General features: G+C 39.9%; 1 protein-coding gene across 1 annotated transcript; it reads right to left on the reverse strand.

Moving 5' to 3' along the window:
• Positions 1 to 10,510: 10,510 nt before the first annotated feature.
• Positions 10,511 to 11,697, reverse strand: LOC113137149 (thyroxine 5-deiodinase-like). The gene has a single exon (XM_026318603.1). It carries the CDS (start codon positions 11,584 to 11,586, stop codon positions 10,780 to 10,782), a length of 807 nt encoding a protein of 268 aa, XP_026174388.1. The 5' UTR covers positions 11,587 to 11,697; the 3' UTR covers positions 10,511 to 10,779.
• Between the last annotated feature and the right edge of the window lie 12,373 nt (positions 11,698 to 24,070).

Below are 24,070 nucleotides of genomic sequence, written 5' to 3' on the forward strand. Positions count from 1 at the left end.
TAACATCAATGCATACTTGAATTGTAAAGTAAAAGTACTGTATATGCCGATAGGCACATCTCCCATTTTATTTGTATTATTTGATTCTAGTTATTGATGTCTTACTGTCGATAGATGCAAAGATAAAAACCATCAATAGGAAATAATGAAAGCTTCACCACATGCTGTCATTTCATTTTGAAGTGACAGCACAACGCTTTTTTCAGTCCTGTGCTTTATGCAAATAGCACGAGGCTGGAAGATGGAAGCTTAAGGGAATAAAAGGTGAGACGGGCAAAACTCACAAGGTGGTAGAAGTTGTGACAGACGGTACAAATATAGTTTCTGTAGAGAGTGGGAGGAAGCACAGCTCCTTTTGCTCACACCCTCAAATGGTGTAATAGAAGTTCCTAGAGTTGCTCAGACCATAGAAAGTCACTGTAATACCACCTTTAACTACAACATGACAGCTGCAGAGAAGCTGCTTTCAAATCCATTTTCATTAGAAAAAAAGGTACTATATGATACAAAGACAATGTGAGCAGTGAAGTACTCAGAACTGCAATATCTCCACGTGGAATTAGTCCTGTGTAATAAAAAGCGATAAAAATTGCATATACATCCAACCAACGCTTTGATGGACAGTAAGGGACAAAAAAAAAGTGTTTCTAAAGGTGTCAATGCAGCCACTAAATGTCAAGCTCCCTTGCTGCCAAATTTGCACTGCAGTGTCAACACTTACTCTAGAAAGCTGAACCCTCACAGTTCAGTCGTTTTGACTCCCTGTCAGAGATCCAAAAAGGAACTGTCTAAACATGATTTTCAGCTCATTGTTAGTATTTGGTGTAAAAATGACATCCCCACCACTAGAATCTATTGCTGTGGTAGCGAAGCATTACTAAACATTCACAGTGCGCAGAACATTGGCTTTACATAGAAAATAATATAGGCTATATATATATATATATATATATATATATAGAGAGAGAGAGAGAGAAAATAACATTTAGTGTTTTATGCATAAACAGTCTATCCTTGATGTTTGAGTCAATTAATTGATTAATCAATGAGATGTTTTGAAATTGAACTAATCAATTTTTAAAAAACTGATTCCAAATGCATCAGTCTTCATAAGCCTTTAGTACAATGTCACTGGCTTTAAAAACAGTGTTTTGCAACTTAAGTTGAACAAACAATAGAATAAAGCCCCACATTCAGAAGCCCATTGGCCTCTGTGTATGAATCTAATCCTGTTTATAATGTGGACAGCTCAGGTCTCACTAAGTTTCCAGTAAATCATTGAAAGTAAGAGTTATCACATACCTCCAGCCTAATCCAAAAATATATATGAATAAGGGCTGTGGACTGTTGACAGGTGAGAGTGTTAGTTACCTGATGGTGTATTTGTGTGGTTACACATGCTTGTGTTGTGCATATGGGAAATAAAACAGTGGTAACCTGTGAGGTCGTTATTTTGCAGCCCGTCAGTCTGGGTGCAACAGAGCCACACTAGGACACTCTTTCACTGTGACTGTCTGGAACATACAGACACACAACCTTAATTATCTGCCCATATCTGGGGCACCTGAGAACGACACTACTGTCTGCTGAAGCAACGCACACACAGACGTGCTCTGTCTGTACAAAGGACGCAGGTAACCGTCTGGGCGTATGTGGGCAGATGAACAAGAGTGGTGCGGACACGGCAGCCTCACCTGACCGTCTGGAGGCCCGTTGCTGTCCGCACATAAGGTCAGAATGCACTTGAGGTACTGTACGTGAAGGGTAGAGACGACCGCGAGCAGAGCGCTGGTTTGAGTTTGGAAAAAAAGACGAGGCAGACGGAGGCAATTGGAGTGAGAGAAAGAAACAAGCAGAGGGACATGCACAAAGGTCTTTCACACTCTTTTGCTCTTTTTCCGCTTGGCTGAGCGATAGACGAATGTGCAGAAAGTGATGGAGGCAACCTTCAGCAGAAGGGGATGTTCAGATGAAAGGCTTTATCTAAACAGTACGGGTGAATGATTTTACCCAGCGTGTGCATGGATGCATTTGTGTGCCGTTGGTGTTTTGCACTTTCTGTGTGGTTAGGCTCAGCAGGTAAACCATTTTCTTGGCACATTTTCACAAAATGTATGATATATGCATTACAATCATTTGTACAAAATGGGAATTCTGCTCTTTCTAACCCCCATCAGCTTCCACTCAGGCAGGCTGAGCACCTGTGCACACGTGTACTCTCTAAACACACTTAAAGTCAAGCCCATTCTTAGGTTCTGTTATTTGCATGAGCTCCCAGACATTATTGGTGGACTTAAGCAGATTCCTGTAAATATGAACATATAAAATAAGAACCAGCATGCAACCTGTAGTGTAATTGACCGAAATGATTACACACAGCCACATCTGATCTTTTAACAAATGCACTCCACTGAGAGAGCATCAGAAAGCAAATAGGAGCCTGCTCTATGGTATCTAATTCAAGTTTAGCCTGATCTCTGGAGCTGTTAGTTAGCTGGAAGTTGGCTCAAGGTGATTTAGTAGTTGATTTAGCAGGAGTATGGGGCCTTGTACTCTCACAGTGAGAGCGTGGACTGAACTGACATAGGGTTTTGTGCGTGTGGTGTCAATGGTCAACCTTTTAAAGTGCAGTTTGGAGTTTGTTTAGTTTAGTGATAGGAAATTTGATGAATCTTACTGTTTTATAAGGACATTGGTCAGAATGAGACGTACCATACTGGAATAACATCTGGGCACCGAAACAACATAAAACTCACAATGCAAGTTGTTTACCATTGCATTCATTATGCACAGGCTGCAGTAATAGCACATAATGTTCACATGAATATAGATTGGAGTACTAAAAAGTATATAAACAGTGTTCCATTTAAGGTTAATGTAACTATCTCTTCTGTGTGATGATTTTGCATAATGCCATTTACTTTTGACATAAGGCTAAAGATGCAAGTCACATCACCCCACACCATTAACATACACATATGGTTTTTAAATGTTTCACTTTTTTTAGTATTGAAGTCTGTTGTCATTTTCTGTCGTGAAAATAACAAACTGATATTAATTTTTTTTGTTTGTTTGTTTTTGAAACACGTTATTACAACTGTCCCATAGCTTTTCCCCACACCTTTACTACTATATAATGTAGGCTCACAGGCAACAGGTGGGCAGTGGTCCTCAGCAGTAAAGGGATGCACCTGCACCTGGACTGGGTGTGTAAGAGCTGTAACTGCTACAGTTCTCTTGTGAGGAGCCATACCAGCGTTATTATTCTTCAACCCTTAAACAAAGTCTTAATGTCGTAAAAAGTTAATAAAAAGTTGCTTGAACCAAATTTTTATCCCTAGGTGGGAACTGAGTCTCCACATGTGATGATTCACAGATTTTAGCCCCCATGTTGTGATGAATGCAGAAGCCAGAAGAGCAATAAGCAGATTTTTCATATGCTGCTAGTATTAACTACTGGAAAGAAAGTAGGTGGTATTCCCACCTCTGAACAGATCCTCACGTCAGAGGTGCAGAGACATGCGTCATGCAGGAGGCTCACAGTATCATGCAGCACTGAGGCTCTGAAGTGGAGGAGGATTAGAGATAAGAGAGAGGCTGGAGGGGAGGGCTGTATGTCAGGCTGCACTTTGATCTTGACTGGCATCTTATGCACAGTGTGCATTTGCTTTGGGATTTTTGACAGATTGATCAGAAGAGGAATGAAGATATTGCATCATTAAGCTGTAACAGGTTCACTCTACGAAAACATCCAAAGTGTCAGACGCTTGACTGATGCTTTGTGTATTTGTTCAGAAATTGTCTGTCAGCTAGGGTCCGAGCAAGAAAGAAGTGTGAACCTTAACTGTCTGTAATTTGACTAAAGCTGTATGCCTGAGAGCAGCACCCAGTGACATCTGCAACTGCCAGATCTCCAGATAAAGTGATCTCATAGCAACCACACTGCCATGGCAACCGGGATACAGATGCCATGCTGAGGTGCTATGCAGAGTGACTGGCCGGCAGGCTGGCATTTTTTTTTTTTCCAAAAGAAAAAAAAAAAAAAACAATGATTCATCAAGTTTCCATCTGTAAATGATTGTCTGCATCATTGGCCACCTACTATTTCCTGCCTGTTCGCCTTTATCTAATTACTTTTAAAATCATTTTTATAGCAGCCTCATCTCACCATGACTGATACACCACCTCGATATGAATCAGTAATGTTTGTGAAAGTTGCTGAGTTTTCCTAGAGGCATCATTTGTAACTACATTACACTTTTATGTTTAGTTATTTAGCCTGTATAGAAATATAAAATAGTATTTTAACTATTATGCAAATGAAACTTACCTTGTCTAAATATGAATTAGTGGACACATTCACATTAGTTCAAGTAGGTCTTAAAACAACACTCCATGTCCGTATGAAACTGTTATTGGTGTGTGTAAACATTTCTCCTTCCAGTTCTTGTTCGGTGTAAATGTGTATTCTGTGTTAGCCCGATTTTAGTGGTTGTCTTCCAAATTTACCATCTTGTTATTGCAACAGTTACAATTCCTCTGCAAGACCTCATCAAGGAAGAAGAGTGTGTTTTCATCCGCTTGTTTTTATGTATTACCTGTGTGTGGGGACAGAGGGTAAATCCTTACTTAAAAAAAAAGACTGACCTTTGAAGATATTGATTAGTGTTACTTTGATTGCCAAAGCTTCATTAAGTGTCAGCTTACCTTTATCTTTGAAAAAATGTGGATTTGTTCCCCATTTCTTATGACAAAGGGATCTTTGTGGTCACTATGTAGAGAAGGAATGATAACAGCGTTCAGTAACTCTAACCCTTACCCTTTAATTGTATAAATTGGCCTGTGATAATAGTGTCAAGACAGATTTGATAAAATGTGAACCTGCCTTCTAAGAAAATCAATGCACATGTCAAGAGCTCAAAACAGGTCACATACCTTTCACAATTCAGTTTAAATTTCAATGACCTTATGTGGAAGTCAAACATCAGCATGTTGTTGACTCCTTGCTGGATTCTTTCTGCCATTTTATTATTGCTTATTCTATGTGCATACTTTATGAAACTGAGTCTAATCCCCCTAGTGTGACTGTCCAGCCCATGCTCTTTATTATCAGTATATATTATTTTTCAAAAGTTATATCGTCTGAGCAGTTCTAAGCAATATATGATCTTTCATCTCAGGAACTAATATCTCTGCTCCATGGTGAGTCTATTAGCCTCCTGTCTCATTCAATGCAGGTGTGTTGAAGCCACTGCATGCCATGTGTTTCCTCAACAACTTCCAGCACCTGTGTGTCATTGATTGTGCTTTTGGAATAAGATGAACCTGTCTCTGATAAAACAACCATATTCCTGTCTTTGGTTGTACACTAAATCTAAAGCTTATGTGCTAAAAGTATAAAGTTAGTCCGAGGATCACCGATGCCAATAGATCTAAACATGCACATGTCATAAGAGTGTCTCTCCACATGGATCCGCTGTCCCGTGGTTACACAATTTGTTTTCTACGTCATATGACTTCAAGGGCTTGTAGCCGAATGGAAAGTCATGGGATTGGCTAGGAAATAATGACAAAAAAATGACAAATTATGCACATACTTTGTTTACGCTGCATATTTAATCTTCAAAAATCTTAAAGGTGCAATGTGTAAAATGTGAACAATTTAGTGTAAAATCTGAAAGATGTAGTGGCATGTAGTTCAGAAGCAACACCCACTGCCCCAACCCCCATTTCCAGGCCTCACCTTTAAAACAAAAAATGATTCCCTGTCTAGAGGCTGTGTTTGGTTTGTCCCTTCTAGGCTACTGTAGAAACATGGCGGTGCCTATGGCCGCTCCCTATGTAGATTTAAAAGGCTCTAAGATTCTAAGATTAAAAACAAACAAGAGGATACTATATTCCATATAGTATACCTTGCTCTAAATAGTACACATTGAACCTTTAAGAGCTGGAAATGGTAATTAGGTGAGCAAGACCAACACCAGTCCCATCAGAACTGTTTAGACAGAAGTTTTTAAGCCACATACAAAGTAATAAGCTTATCAACACCTCAGTGCAGAAAGCCGGAATACCAGGTTTTACTTGGAGCACACAAGCATAATCTGGCATCAAATTCAGTCAGCACAGCAGGAAATGAGAGACTTTCATGTGGTTTCATTAGACTTTCATTAGAATTAGAATTAGCAAATGCATTTGGTTCTGTTCAACACAGCAGAGCTAGTGTGAGAATATTTTAAGGACATCCAGAAATCTATGTTCCTCAGCTGCAGAGTTTACTACAGAATGGCTGCAGTTGGAGGTTGGCACCATGGCAGGATGCACAAATTGACTGTTAGTTTTTACCATGGCAAAGGAGGTTATTATTAGGGCATCTAAGTGGGTCGTAGGAGGAAAGATGCTTCAGTCAGGGCAGCGCTTACCACCCATATTGGCATACATAGATGACATGACAACCATCACTACCACAAACTCAAAACATGTGCCTGCAGTTTGATCCGCTGCTACAGTTGTTGTGGCCCCTAAACAGTGTATGACGTGTTTATTTTAAAGACAATCACACAGATCACACAAAACCATGTCTGATCAGGGAAGATGTAGAACGCAAGGGAGACAGACTGTAGCAGAACTTGGCAATAAGGATACTGTAGGAAAGGTAGAGCATGGATGTGGTGGGTTTGGTCTCAGCATATCACAGCCTGCTTGGAGCAAAGCTGCAGCAGCTGATAGGAGGGGGCACAGAGTCTGCTAGATGTGGATGATGAGCTAGGTGAGTATGAGAGCAGTCACTCAGGCAAAGCAGGGTCACTTGCAAGAAATGAAGAGAGTGTAGAAAAGACAAAATGTAACTGGAGCTGAGTGTGGGGCATGGAAACAGGTAGGATTGGATTCATGCTAGGGACAACTTATGACCTGCTTCTATCTCTCCAAAATCTTAGTAACTGTATAGGTGAGGAGCCAACATGTCCTTTGCGTTCATGTGTAGGTTCACTTCAGCAGATTCTATCAAGGTGTAAATTAGTTCAACTACTTGGCTGCTGCTTGATCGATTGAGCAGAATGCTGCTGGATGTGCTGTCTGTGTTGGCATGGAGGTAACTTTGTGGTTGTCTAGTATGTTAGTGATGTTAAATCTTTACTTGGAGTTTATCCACAAGCCATGCAGGACTTATTTAGAGTGTGGGTAAGGTTGTGGGTGGTTCTGCAACATCAGAGCAAAAATGATGAAGTACCATGTCACCAGAACATCTTATCTCTTGCATTGTATCATAATTGATGTTTAGAGTTCCAGGTTGCCCCCACCTAGGAATTTCCCAGCGTCCTACAACAAGGATTATGAATTGAGAAATGTTTTTTGTGTATTATTCCACAAGTAATAACTTTATTTTACAGGAAAATCCCTAATTGAGATTAAAAATCTTTTGTGTCCTAACCAAGATTGACGAAAAGTGGTTTGTTCAAAATCAAGTCATATTTCAAAATACAGAAAATGTCTCAAAAACAAAAAGGGACAGTACCTTTTTGTCTGTCTGGGATATAAGTACTGCATTTAAAGTAAACAAAAGTGGTTACATCTAACAAAAAAGTGATCATAGTTTTATAGATGTATGTATGCAGAGACAGCAAACACCCTACTCTTATTCAGTTAAAGAATTTATAACAGGCTTTATGTTTTATGATTTTTATTTGATCGGAGTGAACCAAGACGTTGCGCTCGGTTCGTAACAAACTGCTATAGTGCATCATGCCATGTTCATCTATGTAGAAAACTGATTTTAGCTACTTGACCTATAAAGTCTCATACAATAAATCAGAGTATTCTTAACCAATGTGAATATGTAATAACTGCACAATTTAGATGCATTTGATTATTTGAAAATTACCAACATTATGAGATTAATCACCTTAAAAAGTACAATCTCAAAGATAATGATAGCAAAACAAATCTAACATTTAAAAGAAAAGTACTCAAAATCATGTAAACATATTGCAACTGTTCCTCCTTAACAAAAAGGTCTTAGCTGTAAAAATGTAACATTGGTCATTAAGATGATGCAAAACACAATAAAACATCATTGGTCATAATGATGCAGCAAACAAATAGAAAATATTTAGCTAATGTTAGAGGAACATGTTGAACTATACCAATATATAGGTTAAAAATACCTGTGTGTTAAATCAATGTAAATACACTAATTATATGTCAAAGGTAAATTTTGACTTAAATGAAGAAAGGGTCTTTGTTGCCAAGGTAACATTAGCACGGATGACGTCACTGTTGTCTAGAAACATCCACTGTCCAAAGTTTCGTCGATTCGCAGCAGCGTCAGTATTTGACGACATGAGGGGCTGCTGTTTCTGGACAGCAGATATCAAACCCCTGATTTGCGTCTGATTGACACGGCATGGTCACGTGGAAATGAGATTGTGGGACGTGCTGTTCCTCAGCTGTTTTGCGGCCCTGGAGTTTTCTTTTGGTCTTTGGCCAGATAAGACAAATCCAATCTCCTCAAGACCACTCTGAAGTCCATTTTAAAACAAGATCTAAAATGCAGTTCACTTAAAATGAATGGTTTTTGGGTTAGGATCGTTTCATCTGTTGCAATGACAAATTAAGAGTTTTCTCAAATGAGGAAACAGATTTTGTTTTTCTGATTCTGTTTTCTTTCTATTCTTTTTGTTTTTGAAGACTATGAGATGTATGCCTATTGTTTGTTTTTTTTCATAAATCCTGCAATTCTTTTCAATTCTACATTATTAAAGCTAAAAGAAACACTGATGATTTCTGCAGAGAATCAATATTTTTGATGCTTCACACTGATAGCCTGTTTTGGTGTGTGGTGTTTGTGTTTGTGTGTGTGTGTGTGTGTGTGTGTTATCTCTGTTGCATTTTTAAAAAGATCTTTGGTCAGACATTGCTGATTGACTGACCCTCTTTTATCACTTTATCGCTGTGTTTGCGCCTGAAGGGCTGTGATTGATTTAAAAGCCGAGGTTTAAACAGGGACGTTAACTTTTTGAAGCAGTGAAGGAGTTTTCAGGACAGAGGTGAGGGGTCATGTCAGTCCCCCTAAATACATTTAAAACCAGGCAGTATTGGGCCACGTGTGATTTACAGTAACCTTACACTATAATCCTAATGATACATTGCCTGTGTGTGTGTTTGTGTGTGTGTGTGTGTACATATAAAGTCATGTATAGCAGAGGGTGAAAATAAGAGATGCCATAAATAAGAAGAAAGTGTGAAAGAGATAAAAAAAAAATAATAATAAGTGGATTAAAAAGCACTGCATTGCACCACCTCATCAGCTCAGCTCCCTTTTGTTTCTTCATACTGATCCATGTGAAGAAAAATGCCACCGCTCCATAATTAAAACAAAAGAAACATTAGTTCAAGAAGTTTTTTTTTTTTTTTTTTTCCTAGCACATTTAATTTGTGAGAGATAGCTTTCTGATGAGAATACACACTTTTCACTCTTGTGAATCAGTTTTCCTGTGGAATCAGAAGAATCACTAATGGCTTGACTCAATTTCTCAAATTAGCTGCCAAGAAAAGGGAATTTTTAAATTCAATAAAGTGAATAAATGATATTACGTTACCACGTTCGCCCCTGACATCTCAAATTGTTTTTGCCAAATTGTGAAAGCCTGACCTTCTGTATCCGTTTGATCGCCTCATCACCCGTCTCATAGTTCATAACTTCTGATTAATGGTGTTACACAACATGAAACAACCCTCCTCTCTCCTCTTCTGAACTACACAAATAAAACTGCCTTAACCTGTTTTCTCTGTTGCCCACACATGAAAATGGGATGTCTTTCCTCCCCTCTTCCGCAGGTTTCAGTACAGAAAGGTTGATGGGTCAGGAGTGAATGGTTTCGGTTTGGTTTCAGTCACCAGGAGCCTTGAAGCTCCTGCTTACTGAGCTGAATAGGCCTGGGAAAAAAAAACAAAAAAAAAAAACACCCCAAAACAACAGGATGTTAAACCACCAAAGGATAAACTGTAAACAATCATCAAACTTCCTGAGAAGCATCATCGCATTTTAAGGCAACAGAAAGTTTTCTAATTGACTTTAAACACTGAAACTCATCCTTTTTTTTTTATTCTTATCTATAAAACCACCAAAAAAATAAGGAGCAAATGTTTGTTCCACAATCAACAGTCAGCCACCAATTCATGATCTGACATTTTATTAAAAAACAAAACAAACCAACAAAAAAACAAAAAAAAAAAACAAAACTCAACCTTTGTTCAGTTACACAGTTTGAACATTACATGGTTTGGCAGTCGGGTAGGGCGTCCTGCTAACATGGGCCCGCTCCTGGTGTCAGAAACATCAGTGTCGGTTTTCTGGCTGCGCCTTTTAAAAACCGAACTTCACAGAAACACCCGAGGGAGATATTAGACGGGACGCACACGCACACGCACTTTACATCCACGCACACGTACCAACACCAGCGTTGTAGAAAAATAGAGGAATTGCTAATTGAATCCAGTTTCAATTGATTCAAGACTTTTCCATACAAAAAAAAAAAAAAATCAACCAAATCGCTAAAAGCAATCAATTAAGGTCGAGACAAGCGCGATATAACAGCCTGTAGTCTAGATATGGGCTTCAACACGACTTTAGGCTATTGGTCCTGAATATCTGTATGCGATAAAAACAACATCATGTGCCGTAAAGTGAACATTTGATAGCAGCATCGCTTCATATTTTGCACTGTGGGTTGGACACTGGAGCTGAATGGGCAGGGCAGCAGGCAGGTCAGCGTGTTCAAACTACACATGGAGCACCGCTGTTTGGGAATTCACCACAACGTCCCTGTACTGCTCTAGCCAGTTTCTAAGCTCGGAAATCCGGTATCCCTCTGGACCTCTGCCCCCCTGATAAACCACTCTCTCATCCCTCACGATGTAAAGTCTCTCAAAGTAGGCTCCGTACGCGGCGTTGGACGAGTTGTCCATGTTATCCACCACCACGTTGCTCCCGGGCACCTCGGTGAGCATCAGCTGAGCGGCTCTCAGTCTGTCCTCCAGGCAGCGGTGCTTAGGGATCTGATACGGCGCGTCCGAGCTCACCCAGCCGTCCGACGGATGTGCCTCCTCGATATATACAACTAAAAAGTCCGCAATGTCTGCGTACTGGCTCACAACGCGCTGAAACGCCGCCAGCCGCGTCATGAATGGTGGTCAGGAGCAGCTGCCAAAGTTAAGAATGAGCGGTCTCTTCTCTTTCATGCAGTCCAGGATCCGGACCTGTCTCCGCTCCCGGACCAGCACCACCTCAGTGTTGGGCGCAGTGCGCCCCAGGTGCGCAGATTTGAGAAAGTCCAGTTTCTGGCCATACCACACGGCCCTGAGGGACTCCACGGTGAACATCTTATTAGAGTCGGAGACGTACACCGGCGGGTCGTCCGAGCTCTCCTGCTTCTCCCCCATTTTCAGCAGCACTTTTTTCCTAATGCACAAGAAATCCAGGAACCACAGCATGACCGCGGCCAGCAGGAACCGGGGCAGCAGCATCAGGCACAGGGTGGCATATTTCAGCACCCTCGCCATTTGGACACCACCAGAGTCGTGCATCATCTGTTCCCCTGCCGACTGGATGCGACTGGGCCGCGGAAAGACTCAACTAGTGTTTAGTCACCTTTACCCATTGGAGAAAAGTATCTGACGCACGTAGCCACTCTTTTTATAGGTACAGCAGCATTTGACTAATGGGGAAGAAAAGAAAGAAAAAAACACGCCCCCGGTACCCGCACCGCCCACTCACATGGTGGGGATTACCTCCCGTCAACTCTGGGCTTCAAAGATCCACAGAGACAGAGAGAGAGCGAATGAGAGAGGAGGGTAGGGGTGCTTGAAACAGCCTGGATGACCGTCTTCAGCCCGCATGTATTGATGCAGCTTGCCTGTTTTATTTTTTCTATGTCGCCGTGAGGCACTCGGGTTAGTTTTAATTGGCTGTAGCTGTACGCACTGATGGTCCTGAAAGTCGGAAAAACATTTGTCTTCACGTCACTCAGCCTTTGAACTCACATCTCGGGATGAGTGCAGGAGCCTCAGTGGCCGCTAGACGGCGCTGGGTTCATACAGACCGTAAAGGCTTGGATGACTCATTCACCGATGTGCTACAGGGGCCCCTGAACATCTTGAGAGTAGAGGCAGTTAAAACCTGTCATCACCACCTTCAAAACTGAGAGATGCTAAGCATAATTAAGAAGTTTTTATTTTTGCTCATTTTTAAAATAGTGATCAAACTGTAATATATTTCTTGTCTATTTTGCATTTCAAAACACTGAGGACTACCTTGCAAAAAAAAAAAAAAAAAAAAAAAGTTTAAGTCCTACCCCCCATGTGGATGTTTTCCCTGCATGTCTCTCGTGTCGTCCACCTCCACTAAAACACAGACAGAAATATACGGTGCATCATCAGAAACCGCCTCCCTCCTGATTTTACACTTAGAATTAAATTTTATTATCACACACACTTCCATCAGAGACTCTTGCAGAGTACAACACAGACAGAAGGAGATTTAAAGCACAGTGAAGGTGAGGGGGGATTTCAGCGACTGAGGGAAGTGGCATCTGGAGGAAGCAGAAACAGAGTTAGGACAGATGCAGATGCTTTAACAAACACATAAGAATACTCAGAGGTGCTGCAGTCCCTCTGGGTCATAAACAGGTTCGTCAGTATTTGAAAATGAGTCATGAGGCTCCTCTTGGTACGTGTTGATGAGCTACCGTTTCCTTTGAACACTAAAAATTAGATATACTCAAAATAAATAAAAAAAACACACACACACTGAGGTGAGCTGAAAATAAACAATGTCTTATTTTTGTAGCTCGTAGCTCCTCTGTGTAATTACTGAACTGCGGGAACACTGTGACACTTTTGCAGAGTCATATTTTCTATATGACAGTGAACAGTTTAGTTTTGTTTTGTAAAACAATACATGAGAAATAAAACTGAAAATAAGTGCAGCCTAAAAAAACAAAAAAAAACCAAAACTGTATTCATGAAAACAGGTCAGAGTTGAACCCGGGAAGCAGGTCTATAAACTGCGATTAACTACTTTCTGTTTTCACTTCTAAATAAATTTATCTTACCCTGAGGGTTTAAAAAAAAAAAAAAAAAAAAAAAACCTGTCTGAGTCTGTTAAGCTGCTTCTTTCCCCTTTTGACTTAGTTTTAATGATGTCACCATGATCTCACCATCGCCTACATTATTATCATAGCTGATAAACCAAGTGGCTGAAACCCAAGAAAATAAACCCAAATAAATCTTTAATACATATGCATTTTTTGAGAGCAATACCTTCAATAAAATCACAGACAACGAAGGAGACACCTGGAACAGTTTACTAGCACCAGAGGCCTCTGATGATGTTTCACACAGCTCTGAAGAGAACAGCATGCGGCCTGGCGAAAAATGGCTGTAACAAACCAGATGTGCAACACCTCCGAGGCTGACATCTCAGCTTCTTTTACAAGAACATCTGAGAGTGTGAAGTTTAGTAAACAAAGTAGTAGACAGGGATGCCACGCACCATTCATTGTAAAAAGCCATAATCAGTATTAGATGATATATAAGAATGGGGCAGAATGAGTAACATTTAGGATAATTAACATATTATATTGTGCTTTTCATCAAAACAAAGCATCTACTGCAAATATGAAAAGATGGAGAAAGTAATAGTGTCATGAGATGTGTTGCTGTTGAGAAGAGGGTCTGCTGCTGAATGAAAATACATTTGACTGTCTTCATCATGTCAAGAATTAATCACTGCTGATGTGGCTTAACTGCTGGCCTGTGACAGGGTGGAACAAAAACTATGTTGACATCTTTAAAAAAAAAACAGTCTCCCTGCACGTCTGGCATGCATTTCACATCGTGCGGTTCGGAAAGACAGACTATATTTGGTTATGATAACAGGCAAACAGACCATTCTCTATTGAAATGGATGTGACTCAGATGCTGATGTGCTAACGGACAGCCCTTAGGCACCTAAACTCCAAGTTACTGATGTCATACTGATGAAGCTTTCATTCTTACTCCAACATGCAAAGTCCATTCATTTCATCCCTGTCTTAAGATTACCTGGATTTGCAAGATGACGCACTTTCTGTTTGCAGAAGCTTTGCATGTGACAGCAGTAAAAAAGAGGTTTGATTAGTTCAAACACTTGTTTCAGAGTTAAGGCAATAATCTAATTACTATTCATTTAAATGTCAGCCTTGTATCGGGCTGTAAGCATTAAACGCTCTGAAAGGACAATGTAAAACTGTGCTCTATAATCAGGGGTTCTTATGAATTTGGTTTCTCTATACAAATCTGTTAAACTTCTGCTGTGATCTGGATTAGGCCACTGGCGTCTGTTGGTTGTTTACACCCAGGCTAAAGGAAGAAAAGAACATATGTGTTGGCTCGTGGACAACTCCTGGCCAGTATCGTTTCTTTTTTTTTCTTGCGTAGAATCAGATTTTCCTAGAATCATTAGAACTTCTAAGATCGGCTCGAGATCATCCTTGTGTGACCCAGTGGGACAAGAGGTCAGCACAGAAATACTAACTCACCTAAGCTCATTAACTCCAGCAAAGACTGTCAGCATACAAACACTCACACATGGGTCCCTGAAATCACACACCTTGTCCTCCACGCACACACACACACACACACACACACACACACACACACACACACACTTTGACTGCTGAATACCTTCTAAGAACATGATTACAACTGATAGGATGAATAGGTCAATGACTCACCTTCATTTTCACTTGTATGCAGGCACCCTTAGGTGTTTCTCCCTCCAGTTTTTCCAGGTTTTTTTTTCAGCAACTCTAAGTTAGCTTTGCTTTATTAAAGTTTGATGTATAGGGTGTCAATATGTATACACACTATAATACCATATATAAATAAGATACATTTAATTTCCAATATAAGAAAGAACAATAAACCACAAGAGATACAAGAGAAAAGGATGACAAGGTCTAATCTAAATAATACGTTAGTATTTTTCTTATTATTAACAAGATATTTCTTATTATTAACAAAATGGTACATATCAAAAGTCCTTTTGCTCAAGAACTCATAAAAGTTCCTTTTTCACTGTATAAATACCTCTTTCACTTTTAGCCTCCTAGTCTGCCATCACAATCCTATAGCTACTGCTAATTTTCGCGTTTTCAACCACCAGCTTGACAAGTATGGCTTAATGAAACACTGGCGGCCTAAGCTTTGATTCTTTTTTTTTTTCAGGATTTATTTTTTATTTTCAGAACAAAAACTGCTGGAACCCCAATTTCATTAGACACAGTCTGGTTTTTGGCATGGGAGCATGGGTCATACAAGGACATCCCAGAATAGAAAAAACAGCCCGGACAGAGCCTGCAGCAAAGCACATAGAGTGGCAGGGATTCAGCTGAAACCACTAGTCATACTACACTGTGTATATATATATATATATATATATATATATATATATATATATATACAGTATGTGTGTATATATATATACATCTATCATTTTGATGTTAGTTCAAGGTAAAAAGCACTTTTTGACTATTCATGGTTAAAATACAGCCCTGTCCCTCATGCTCGTCAAGCATTTGAGATTTGAGTAGGTTTGTAGTTACTAAGCAACCGGCATGTAGTCCTTCTCAGACTAATCTGTCTAGGCCGCTGTGGCTGCATGGAGCCTTCGATGCACGCAGATGCATCACCTTGGATCACCAGTGTCCTTTGTCCACAAGAGTATTGCTGATGCGCCAAACGGCACATCTTTCTTCAGGGTGGCTTTTTGTTTTTCTTTATTGCATCACACAGCCTGACCATTTAGCCCTGAAAAATTACTAATCTGATGTATTGATGAAAGTCAGAAGATATATATGTTTTGCACTGTGTTTGGTGTTCCTTGCTGCAGCTTATCAGCGTTCTGTGAAATGAGTCACGCTGCCTCTTTTGACTTTTCAACCAGAAACGCCACCAAAACTAAGTAGATAAAGCTGGGACAAAGTGTATCAGCTGAGGTTTGATATGAAACTGTTGTGAAAATGAAAGACTATTCTCAAATGTCAAAGCACAGAGTTATTACCCAGAAGAGATTTCCAGTAAGGCTACTAATGTGATTTTGATTTGGACAGGAATTTCACTCATGTTTTGTTCATTTCCAGCCCATTCCCCAAGACAGCCTTCAGTGTGTTTTTGAAAATTACTTGTCATTAGGGCATAATAACAGAGGCTCTCTTGGGATAAGTCTTCCTGGAAGTGAGTGTTCATTTGACCTGTTTGGAAAATCAAAACTAATAATGAGATCAGAAACCCCGAAAACAGAATTCATGTGTTATTCCTTTTACGTTGGGCAGTCGAGTGTATATTTTACCTGTAAACGTTCTGAGTTTAAAGTGGTGTAGGACATTTTTACAACAACAGGTTGCGTGTGTCTGCATGGGGACAGCACAGACTTGCTGCACCATGGCCCACGTGTTCATACAAAATATATTATTTCATACATGATGTACATGTGATATCAAACTAGCCAGATACTATGGACATACTGGAAGCACATCATTTTTAAAGGACCACTTCAGTATTTTTAAGAACACTTATTCAAGGGTAAGATTGATACCACTCTCATGCCTATATGATAAATAGAGATCAGGACCTGGACTTGGAACTTGGACTCAAGTCTCACTTAAGTTGCACAGTGACTTGAGACTGGACTTTTATAATTCTTTTGTGCATTAACAATAAGGAAATATCTGATGAGCTGAATGTCATTCCTAACTGTGACTTGACTGTGAAATAATACAGGGTCACAGACCTAATGCATTGAGCAAACATTCAGACTTAACTTCTTCACATGACATATTACAGATATGGGCTGGAATCAGGTAAATACTTAAAGAACATCATTTAATCTGATGTTTTAGCTGGGGAGTGTGTGCTTTTTCATGTTGCAAGGTAATAGTTTAAGCTAATCATATACCAAACAACTAAGCAATGCTGATACTGTGACTAACAGATAAAGGAGTGATGACAATGCAGTACATGCTTTGAATTACTTCGATATATCAGTGCAGTTTTCTGAGCAGTCTGAACAGCATTTTAATGATAAGAGACTTGAGGCTTGACTTGGACCTGCAAAAAATGACTTGTTTTACAAGAATGCTCCCATGGCAAAATCATCTCTGTATGAAGCTACAGTCAGCAGTGGGTTAGATAAGCTTCGCAGAAATACTGAAAATAGGGTGAAAAACAGAAGTGTAAAAATGTCCCTTTGTGGTGTTGCAGGAAATCTGTCATAATGTTGCCCGAGAATCAGAAAAGACTTAAGTAAGTCAGTGCTTTAGGCCATGAAATAGCCTGACACAACATAAACCACAACATTTTACATTTTGGTTTGTGTACTGATGGTTCTGCAGATAATTCATCCAGAGTTCTTCCTGGGAGGTGGATTATGTTATCTATGGACAGGGCCAGGCTCACTGTTTTCCCCAGTTGTCAGGCTTTGTGCTGAGCAAACCATCTGCTTGTTGTAGCTTCATATTTACTGTATGGACATTAGAGTATTATCAGTGTTCTCCTTAAACTCTTGGCAAGAAGCTGAACATGTCCATCTTCCAATATGTCCAATGTTTTTATTTTGTACAACTATCAGGTGTCCCATATTCTCCCGACTCTTTGGAAGAAGAGTCTGATCGTTTTGTACTCAGACTGCATCTGATTTTTCCATTCATTTGGACATCCACTGTAAATCCACTGTCATGTGAAAACTAACTTGTCAATTAGCAACATAAAGTTAAAAGTGCTCCCAGAAACCTTTGCACTTTAAAGGCTGATATGGATTTTAGTTTTAGACGGCTGGATATAAAAGTAGAACACAAGCAGGGGTTCACTGGTATCTTACAGTGTGCCAATACCAGTTTTTTAGTGAGGATGTCACATATTAAAATGTGGAAAATGTGCATGCAGCTCCCCACACAACACATATGACAAAGGTGTTATTAAAAGCATAATACAGCAATTATATACCTGAATTATAATATGCAATATTATTACAGCTGCTCCTTGATAACATTACAGCTGTTAAACACAGAATGAGGTTCTTTTGAATATTTATTATTTATTTATTTCATGTTCAGCTCATCAGAGTTCGTGCTCTTTTTTTACTATATAATTCTCTGCCCTTCTGTTGGAGACAGTATTACGACTTGACTAAGACTTGCTTAAGGCTAAATACAACTACTTCACCACTGTGGGACTTTCCCCCAAATAACACAGTCTTAAATACTCTTACCACACCACTAAATTACAGGGGTGTGGACACTCAGATAAGACTGTAAAAAATATTATGACATTTTTACAATAAGCAGAATTTATGTTTAGCCTCTTAGTTTTACTAAAATCTAACAATATCTTCTCCTTGGGTGTGCAAATTGCAAATCCCTTTAGGAAATTATTTTGCACTTTTTAAAAATGTAATTAATGACTTGTGACATGTTTTGAGGCTTTATATTTTCAGTAGACACATGTACTTGTGGAAATGGATCGTAAAGAAAACAAGTTGGGGAATTAGTGAAACATGAAGAAACAGTGTCATGCGCTGTTGATTTTGGACTCTTTATGTGATCTGCTCTGGGTTTAAAATATAGGATGTCACCACTAGGAACATTTATGAGGGAAAACCTTGACTGAGGGGTGAGTCCCACTAGTATTTAAAACAACAAAACCAATGAAAATTTAATTTAATTTCAATGGAATTACCGTGAATTTGAAAATGAGTTCAGTTTTGTTGAACTTTAGTGTGCCAACCATTCTGACCAGTGTTGCCAGATTTAACAATTTTCCACTTTTTGTTTTAACTTGATGGGTAAAAACAGATTTTAGCGTCAGAATTTGGGATAATTTTTGTATAATTTGTTTTCAGAAACATTTGTGCAACATTATTTGAAAGTAATTAGTTTTATTACTGATTATACATGTGTTTAATCTTCTAGTCAGTTTAATATTAATAAAATAATCATATTGAAGAGAAGACTGGATGTCATACTGATTCTTCTTCTTCTTCAAAATGGAAGAAGCTGTTGTAGCTTATTAGCTGTGTTGCATCCTCCACTTTTGTTTCACTTTATTTAACCCACCTCATTACAAACTGCTCCACAAAATGAAATCGTGTACAGTCCTGACAGAAAGCCAGCAGGGGGGAGGAAACAGATCACCATAGTGAAAACAGAAGGAAGCTGAGGCCATATTCACACATAAATAGTTTTGGTTGGGCTGTGTTGTTTCAGGTGCCTGTGAGACAATGACATATGAGCCGGGCTCGGTTCGGGAACGGATTAACGCATTTAAATCTTGTTTGAGACAGCAGTGTGACAAATGGTGACACAGTGAAACAAGCGAAGTAATGTTGAGTCATTTAGGCCTGAATCAGGAAATGCAACACAACACCCACATGTGAAACAGAGAAATGAGATGACAGCTATACACATGCAGTACAGTATACACAGTACATATACACACTTGTTTAACCTGCATGATTGCGTTGTTTCGCAAAGGCAACACGTAGGGAAGGCAGTGCGTCCTGACCTACCGGTTACATTTGGTTTGCAGTAAAGCTCATAAAAGTCTTATCTCATCCCACTGTGACTGTTTCATTTTCAGGGGAAAGAATTCTGATGTCTGCTTTTGATGTAATTGTTCAGATTACACACTGTACCTCCTTAATTAGATGTGAATTAGAAGCTTAATGGTTTGAGGAAGAGTCACATGAAGTTCATCAATAATGGACTAACGGGTCATTAAAGCAACAGTCAGGAGACATCCTGACGGTCACAGCCCTGGGTGCACCTCACATCTATTACTGTTGACGTGCTAATTTTGTCAGAGCTTGTTGAGCCTGAACTTGACAGCCATTCGTTACAACAGTCATCAGTGGTTCTATTACGTTTTCATGTGCCCTGTCTCCAGTGGCCTAAATACGGTGGCCGACAAGGGCAAACGCGCTGCAAAACAGAAACGCTGCAAAAGAGAAACGCTGCAAAACAGAAACGCTGCAAAAGAGAAACGCTGCAAAACAAAAACGCTGCAAAAGAGAAACGCTGCAAAAGAGAGAACACAACGGAAGTGCGCCAGGCCGATAGGGGGACCCCGAACTGAGGGGTGCAATGAACAAAGAACTTTTCCAGAGGCGAGAGAGACACATGTAGTGACATAAGTCACGTCTCATTTTGGAGGCTGCGTAATGACGCAGGTTATAGTGTTGAATTGCAAAAGAATTGAATGAGCGACCTCTGATGATTGTTCTCATGTGCTAATATGTGCTAACAATGTTCTGTTACATTTGTTTACTTGATCAAAATGTCATACAACGTGGGGGGGTTGGGAGATCTGAAGGTGCGTTTTCCATTTGTTAATTAACACTTGGCCGTCATCTTTTACAACATTGTACTTTTATAATACTGTAAAACATGACGGCCAAGTGTTTAAAAAATAATAAATGTAAAACGTACTCTAATGCCCGCTAAATTCACAGCCAGCAGACGTTCTTTTGTCACTTTGCTTTATTAAGTTTTTAGTCAGAACAGGTAACAGGCTACTGTTTCAGCCGTAGCCATGCTAAGTAGGGATGGGAATATCGACTCTATGGAATCGATACTTCCATACTTTGGAGTCGGTACTTTCTTAAGTATCGCTCGATACCACTCCTAATAAAAAACGTGCAATTAGTTTTCACTTCTGAGAGTTTTGGATGTGTGAAAACCAGCCCAAGCGTATTTTAAATGGTCTTCCGTATCACATGATTATGGCAGCCAATCAGATGTCAGAGCTTTCCAGAGCCAGTCATGCACTGCAGAAGGAAGTATTACTCTCTCCACTCTGCAGCGTGGAGGGACCTCCTCCGTCTCAGTGCTGAGAGACACGGCAGCATGAAGAGAGATAGAAAAAGAAGCATTGTGTGGTGCTATTTTTCACCCACTACGAGGGGAAATGCTATTTATTTATTATCATTTTATTATTAGCATTTAAACAAGTATTTATGTTCATGAGAATTATTCATGTTGCCAGATAGATATTAATCAACACTGTGCAATAATGATTTTCCTTTAAGGTGCAGAAGGTATCGGTATCGTCAATACTGACCCTGTAGTTACTTGGTATCGGATCGATACCAAATTCTGTGGTATCGCCCATCAGTAACGCTAACTCCCCTCACCGAACAGCTCTCTCACCCTCCCTCTCTTCCCTCCTCCCTGACCCATCTCCCTCTAGCTCACCCTACCGACTCCCCAAAGAACACCCTGAACAAGACAACAACCTATAGTCATTACAGCACCTTCAGATCTCCCACCCTGCAACCCCCCCCCCCCCCCCCCCCCCCCCCCCCCCCCCGCCACGTCTCCCGACGTTGTATGACATTTTGATCAAGTAAACAAATGTAACAGAACATTGTTAGCACATATTAGCACATGAGAACAATCATCAGAGGTCGCTCATTCAATTCTTTTGCAATTCAACACTATAACCTGCGTCATTACGCAGCCTCCAAAATGAGACGTGACTTATGTCACTACATGTGTCTCTCTCGCCTCTGTAAAAGTTCTTTGTTCATTGCACCCCTCAGTTCGGGGTCCCCCTATCGGCCTGGCGCACTTCCGTTGTGTTCTCTCTTTTGCAGCGTTTTTGTTTTGCAGCGTTTCTCTTTTGCAGCGTTTTTGTTTTGCAGCGTTTCTGTTTTGCAGCGTTTTTGTTTTGCAGCGTTTCTCTTTTGCAGCGTTTTTGTTTTGCAGCGTTTCTCTTTTGCAGCGTTTTTGTTTTGCAGCGTTTCTGTTTTGCAGCGTTTCTCTTTTGCAGCGTTTCTGTTTTGCAGCGTTTCTCTTTTGCAGCGTTTTTGTTTTGCAGCGTTTCTCTTTTGCAGTGTTTCTGTTTTGCAGCGTTTCTCTTTTGCAGCGTTTCTGTTTTGCACCGTTTCTCTTTTGCAGCGTTTCTGTTTTGCAGCGTTTCTCTTTTGCAGCGTTTTTGTTTTGCAGCGCGTTTGCCCTTCTCGGCCACCGTACATAAAGGATAGAGAGTCGGACTTGTAGTTGCGGGTTTGAGTCTCGGGACCAGCAGGAATTGTCAGTGGGGGGGAGTGAATAGCCAGCGCGCTCTCTCCACCCTCAATACCACGACTGAGGTGAGACCCTTGAGCAAGGCACCGAACCCCCAACTGCTCCGGGCGCTGCAGCAATGGCCGTTGTTCACGGTGTGTGTGTGTTCACTGCTGTGTGTGTGCACTTTGAGTGGGTTAAATGCAGAGGGGAATTTCGAGTATGGGTCACCATACTTGACAATAGTAGTCACTTTCACTTTTCAGCAAGAGTTTGAGCTTTAACATGAACAATTTAATTCTCTTTTGCATTTATGTCGAGGGTTAAATAGCACAAAAAGATCCGATGAGTCCACTGGTCCACTTTCTCCCTGTCTCCTCCAATGTGCACATCTAGTAGTTTCACAGGCACAACCACAGAACAGGCACATTTCAGGCCATCCTGTTGGCTAAGACCCACTGGTTTGGTTAATTATCCTGGCTTTCTGTTCTCTACCTTCTCTAACAGTGACTTTGACCAAAGGAAAAATACCAACAGCCTATGGACTACATTCACAGGCCCTATGGTATTTTTGTGTGGGTGTGATTGTGCAGGCAGGTCTATATGGTCATCAGGTGGATCAACAGTTTCAGCATCCCAGAACCACCCCACTCTTTGCCTGGACCCACAGCCCCAACATGCTCAGACTAACCTAGTAAACCTTAAGACTGCATCATCTAGCAAAATATATAGGAATAAATAAATAAATATTACCCTATTATATATAAAAGTAAAAAATACTAACTAGAAACAGAAACAAATAAAATATTTTAAATATATGCACAAAAAAAACCACATATGCACATATATTGTCCTGGTGGGCCAGTTTTGTTTGTTTGGTGCGAAGTTATGATTTATGTAATAATCTGTTAAGGTGATATATATATATGATGTGTGTGGTGAGATATATATATATATATATACATATATATATATATATATATATATTTATACATATATATATATCATTTTTTCATACAGTCCTCTGCTGTATTTATTCAGCAGTTTGTTTAATTGTGCTGTAGGGAATATACTGTAGCTACACTGGTGCATATTGTACTAAATCAAAGCCTGAGCTGCTTCAGGTATTTGATTACATAAAACAGCGTCACCCTCTCTGTTTGATTTCAGTCCTTTTCATCTTCAAACTTTTGACTTAACTTTGTCTGCATTTCCTATGATCATCCTGTTTTCCTGATTGTCATGGGGCATCCCTGACAGGCTGCTGCGTCTTCAGATGTTCAGCTCCTTTATGAGATGAGACAAGGAGGGCTGAATGCTGAGCAGCTTCAGTTACCACAGCACTGAGCTAGAGGTGTTTATGCTGCTGTTACTATGGAGATATGCCTCTCCACTGTTATGTAATAAAGTTTTAAAATTCATCTTTCTGAGGATGAAAGAGCAGTGAGTCTCAACCCCTCACTGAGAGAGAGACATTCAGAGTCTTAACTAGATTCTTCTTGTAGTCTGATTGTTTATGATCCAAGCAACCTGGTGGATTCTGCCAGTTTGCATCCATTATTGCCATATATTCACTTCCTTTGACTGCTTTTCACTGACGTTCATGAATACATTTGTTTTTCACTGCCCGTTTCTGTTTGAATAATTCATTAAAAATGTCTGCAGCAATATTTAAACCAAAACCCTTAAAATCCTAAAGCATATACCAATATGAAAAAATAATGCAGACATGATCAGAGCTAAGGATGAAGCTACAAACGAACTTACAGAAGTTGTTTTCTGTTCTGATTTTAGGAATGTTCCAATGAATTTATTGAGTATTACATGCACAATATGGCCCTACACATTAAAGCATTTCTCCATAGAAACCTTTAAAACGTTCATATACAGGACCTACAGGTTATAGGCACAGGAGATGCTTTTAATAAATAATTACGTCAATAGTTTTTCATTTGTCACATAACTTCACACAA

Source organism: Mastacembelus armatus, chromosome 24 (genome assembly GCF_900324485.2).
Source record: "Mastacembelus armatus chromosome 24, fMasArm1.2, whole genome shotgun sequence".
In the NCBI taxonomy this organism is placed as follows: Eukaryota; Metazoa; Chordata; class Actinopteri; order Synbranchiformes; family Mastacembelidae; genus Mastacembelus; species Mastacembelus armatus.